At 35.7% G+C, this 5,604-nt stretch overlaps 1 protein-coding gene across 1 annotated transcript; it reads left to right on the forward strand.

The window, feature by feature from the left end:
* Positions 1-675: 675 nt before the first annotated feature.
* Positions 676-3,109, forward strand: LOC112737968 (uncharacterized). Its single transcript, XM_025788153.2, has 2 exons — positions 676-1,023; positions 2,047-3,109. The coding sequence occupies exon 2, from the start codon at positions 2,049-2,051 to the stop codon at positions 2,808-2,810; it is 762 nt and encodes a 253-aa protein (XP_025643938.1). The 5' UTR covers positions 676-1,023; positions 2,047-2,048; the 3' UTR covers positions 2,811-3,109.
* The last annotated feature ends 2,495 nt before the right edge of the window (positions 3,110-5,604 follow it).

Raw genomic sequence — 5,604 nt, forward strand, 5'->3', positions numbered from 1 at the left:
ATGAAGTTCTAATTTAATTTGCAAAAAGGATAAAATTGAAATTAATGAATTGAAATGGAGATATTTTAGGTATAAAATGTTATTAAAATTTTGGTCTCCATTTCTAAAAATTTCAATCTCCTGTGTTACTATTTTTTAGAGGTACTAAAATTTTAGGGACAGAAACTGAAATTTTAGTAACAATATTTGGATCAACAAACATGATACCGAGTCTCTAGTCTCCATTCCAGTACCTTAAAACAAACGCTACCTTAAAACATGAACAGAGTCTAGACACGATGGCATTGTTAAATTAATTTTTGAAAGATAAAGTTTGAAGAATAAATTACCATTTGTACTCATAAAAGATACTGACGCTGACAAATGTACCCATATAAGAATAAAACGACAATTGTAACCACAAAAAATGACTTATATGTGCCAAAAGTATCCTAACAGACCAATTGCGTAACCAACGTCCGGATATTTTTAGCACACGAAGGCCATCTTCCGTGGTTACAATTGTCGTTTTATTTTTATGTGAGTACATTTATCCGTCTATATCTTTTATGAATACAAATGGTAATTTATTCAAAGTTTGAAGAACCAATACTTTCATTAAAATTTGACCAGTATTTACGCAGCAAAAAAAGTGAATTACACCGTTATATATAATCTCATATCATTAAAAATATTAATAATAATTAATTGGTAACGAAGCTCCCCAAAAGATCGGTCTTAGTCCGCCCTGGTAACGAAGCTCCAGTTCTCTAACCATTGCTCCTTCATCTGTGTGTGGGTAATTGTTGTGTGTCCAAATTGGTTTGTACAAACTGCACAGCAATCTTTCGGTTCAAGTTAAAAATAATTTCTCTTCTTCACTCACAACGAAACCGCTTCACGTCCCCGGTGAGGCTTCTAGGATAGCCTGCGGCAGCACCACCAGGACCCGCGGCGCCACCCTGTCGTTCTGCCGGCAGTGACTCCGGTACAGGAAGACCGCCTGCCGTGTCGGCACCCCACTCAGTCGGCATCTCATAGCCGGTAACTCCTCTCTTCTCCTCCCTCATTGATATCTCCGTTCTCTGATTTTCTTCTAGAAGTTGTTTTAAGTTTGATTCATTCTAAAATATCAATGCAGAAAATAGTCTGACATTCTTGAAATTTGAATTTATTATTTTATTGTATACTTTGCACTCAATGCAAAATTTTGTGTAAATGTCGTTCCAATTCATAAATTAGGGTTTAACGTTTTATTGTGTTTTTCTTTTTCGTTTTACTTTCGTTCGAAAATATGGATTGGTGTGTCTAACAGAATAGAATAAATACTAGCAGGAGGAAGAAAATACGCAGAAACACCAAAATCAATATTATAATCCAATTAGTTACAGCATTTGGGACACAATTAGCTTTATGGATACATGTATCCAACCCTGGCTTCATTTTGTTCTTGATCGCTGTTTGCCATGTCTTAAAATCATTGCCCTGTTTTGTTGCTTCTAAGAAGTAAAATGATCATTTTGTCTTACTGCTAATGATGAAATTTTTCTGTAGCTATCTGTTGGTAACATAATTTACGGTTTTTCTTTTGAAGCTCTAGATTTAAATAACACATTTTTTCTGCTACTTTCATCTTGTGATAAATTTTATTTCTCTTTTTGAATTTTATTGTCATATAGGTATAGCCTTATTTTCTTTGCTTATAAAATGTCAATTCAATTCTTGTAAAACCAAAACTTGCATACCAGGATGGACGGTGTTGTTATCCACAAACTGATTTTTCACAAACTCTATGCAAGTTGATATATGGTGATGTTTGTTGTTTGGACTTACCTGCCAAATTACTATCAGAAGTGAAACATGAAACCAGAACTACTCTAATCTTTCTTGCTATTGGGATAAGATGTTATGTTTAACATAATACTGTAAGTAGTTATTATAATGTTATTTAGATTGAGATTGCCATATTTATGTATCATGTTTTCATATTCAGTTGCCATGGCTTTCATGTATTCACAATACAGTGCTTTCTTCCTTTTGCTTACATTTGTCTGCATGAACTTGTAGTTATGGATGTTGAAGATACGCAGAGTGAGGTATCAATTTCTTCTGGTATTTTCAATTCTGCATATTCACAACAGAATGAAGTTGTTTCTCCAGAAGATCTTGCTTGGATTGATTCCTGCCTAACTGAAGATCTTAATGTTCCCGAAAGTAGTTGGATCCATGTGGAAAATGCTTTATTAGAAATTATCAGTTCCCAACCTCAATCTTTTAACACTGGTATAGAAGACACTGAAATTCTCCCCTCTGCTGTTGAAATTAATCAGAAATCTTCAACTTACCATGTGAAGCATTCATTGGAGCCTTCTTCAACTTCTGATGTTAACCCACTTGCTCTAGCTGCAGAAAGTAGTGCCAATGAGAATCTAGATAGTGAAGAGAGAGTGACTTTGCAATCTTTAAGTCTTTACGGAAATCCCTTTCGGCCAACTTATAATGAAGACTCAAAGGAGAATGAAACCTTTGATTTCAGAATTAATCTGGATTCTTCTGCTTATGATGTGGAGGACATGTCTGAGAATATTTTCAAGATATGGGATTTGGACGTCCAATCCGAAGAAGGTGAACTTGTTAAACAGTTGGAAAAAGCCCTTTCAGAGAGTCCCTTGCAAGTGGTTCCATCATCTTCCGAAAATTCAGGGAAGTGGAAGGATTTCTCACTTGATGATCTTATTGGTGGTATGACTGATTTGTCTATAGATAATCAAGTAGAAAAAAAACCCAAAACAGCCCCTGAGAATTACGTTAAAAGACAACGAGGCCCTTAACAAAAAAAATACCCAACCCGGCCCGAGATTTATTTTTATGGGACTGATTAGCCCCTGTGCCAAAAAAAGTTAATGTTTTTTTGGCACAGGGGCTAATCAGTTAAAAAAAAAAAGATCAGGGGCCGGGTTGGGTGTTTTTTTTTTCTTGGGGACTTCGTTGTCCTTTCGAGATAATTGTCAGGGGCCAGGTGGAATATTCACTCTAATTAAGTATGATGTTAGATGATTTATGTTCGTGACAATTCTTCTGTGAAGTTATATTTATCCTACTCTTAATTATCAATGTTAAAAGATTAAAACGTCTCTTGCTTCTAGGGGTGCACATGGGCCGGGTGAAGCCGGGTTTGATGTGACTCAGACCCGACCCGGAATATACACCGGGTCTATTTATTAGACCCGAACCCGGCCCTAGACCCGATGAAATCAATACACTTTCGGGCCACAATTATATCGGGTAAAAATTGGGTGAAAACCGGGTGAAAACCGGGCCGTTAACATTACATTACGTTGATACCTTCTTGTAAGCTAGCATGTAAAAATATCCAAATTTTCAAGACTCCAATCATTATTTAACATGGTAAAATTCACTTAGAAAAATATAACAAGAACCAACCATTCTTCAAAATTAAAGCATAACCACAATCAATACTAAAGTATAACCACAATCAATACTAATATTGTCTAATAATACCAAATATTTAAATCAATACAAATAACACAATATTATGCATTAGTCTAAAGTCTTATGCATTCTAAACATAAAACATTAACTTATAGTTTTATAATGACTAATAACACAAAATATTAAGATTTACAATACTTAAATTCCACATAAGAATAGTCATGATCCATCACTAATAACACAAAATATTAATTGTGTATGATGACCGGGTCACCGGGCCGACTTCGGGTGACCCGAGCTATGGCCCGGACCCGACCCGAAATAATGACGGGGTCTATTTTTGAGACCCTTACCCGGCCCTAAACCCGATGAAATCACACCAAATTAGCCCCAAAAGTGTTCGGGACCGGGCCGGGCCGGGTCTGTGCATCCCTACTTGCTTCTAATGTGGTTATTGTTGGAAACCGTGATCATGCCTTGAATTTTTCTTGAATCTAATGAAAACTTCATCTGATTGCAGTAGGATATAATGGAACCATTGAACTGTGAAGGCATAGTATGGTTGTTTTCGGAATTTGCAATTTGTTTGTGATATCACGACATGAAGTTGGACAACTTGAGCGTATTATTTTTCTCTTGACGAAAGCACACTGATTGAAAAACATTAACTCGAGAGTACTTAAAATGTTTAGGCTAATTTAAGTATTTAACTTGAGAGTTATTAAATGCTTAGTGCATAAGTTAGTATACTATAATCAACGAATACGGATACAAGTTAAGCAAGATTTAAACATTCCCAAACTAATTTTGCATGGTTAGACAAAGTGTTGAATACAAAACGACATATATTATTGGACCATAAGTGTATAATGGAGCTGTATTTGAATAAAAGGTACCAAGTTAATGTTAAAATTGATTCAATCATGTTATAATTTGAATTTTGATGTTTGTAATGAATTAGTTTCTTTTTCCCTTTTTCTTTCTTAATGTGTTTGTAGTTATAGACTTGAAATCAATTGCATAGCTTGGAATGAGTATAAAAATAAGTAATGTTTACAACTGATAACTACGATCTACAAGCACAATAATTAAATAGAGAAACTGGTACAGAGAATGCGCAAGGGTAAAAAGTCTATTTTACCCGTACAAATCACTTCCTAACCAATTTTGGATGCTTAATTCCAGTTTGTCAAACTTTTACTACAAAGGGTACATAATGTTCCAAAAATCCAAAGAAAGGATTTACTCAATCTCAGTTCTCAGAATTTTGGGCGTGCTAGCTAATACACGTACAGTGACTTGTTGCACAAGTAATCTCACCAGCACGTCTGAATACCTTAATTAAGCACTTGAATCTCATCTAATGTCATCCTAGTTAGCTAATGAATAGTATATTTCAAGCTAATTCAAACCCTAACTTGGTTTTGAACCTCAATCCTTCAATTTACCAAAGATAAGCTTAAATAGCATCAAGCTCCACCAAAATCAGCAACGACAATATCCGATTCTTTATATATCATTAAGGATTAGCCACATGCAATATGTTCATATTATGACCCAAAGGTTTTAGGCCATGTCCCAAAAAAAGATTGACCTCCTTGTTGGACCTACCAATATCAACCCAAAACCAAAGAAGATTGATCCAAGAACACCACGAGTTAGCCTACCCGACCTACTCGGGGCATGGGTACCAAGCCCCGAACCTGACCTGACTTGTAGGAGCAAGTCATATCTCCCTTTCCACTACTTCGGCTATTATCTACATGGGAATATCTACGCGATGTGGCTTAACATCCCATGTAGTAAGGGAATAAACCACCAATTAACTCCAAAAATGATTTCTATAAATGATGACCAAGTTATCACATCCTTTATAAATACCTATCAAATTCAAGTATTTCTCAACTCATTCTAGACACAACCTACTTAAACCTTTGCTGACTTTGGCATTGGAGTCCCTTACAAGTATCCCCACCTATTGTGTCGGAGCTGACGTAAAGTCATCCCAAACAAATTCACCACCATCTCTGACCTCTTTCACAAAGATTAATTACTTACAATCCATTTCATGTACGTCTCAGAACATTGGTGTCATTGCCAAGGACTTGGAACTTAACCCTTGATAATGGTGGATGATAAACATCAAGATGGATACACCGCGTCTGACTCAAG

This window comes from Arachis hypogaea, chromosome 13, assembly GCF_003086295.3.
Source record: "Arachis hypogaea cultivar Tifrunner chromosome 13, arahy.Tifrunner.gnm2.J5K5, whole genome shotgun sequence".
NCBI classification, from domain to species: Eukaryota; Viridiplantae; Streptophyta; class Magnoliopsida; order Fabales; family Fabaceae; genus Arachis; species Arachis hypogaea.

What these genes read in the sequence shown, in the direction of transcription:
- LOC112737968 (XM_025788153.2), top strand. Translation starts at nt 2,049, where the DNA reads ATGGATGTTGAAGATACGCAGAGTGAGGTATCAATTTCTTCTGGTATT.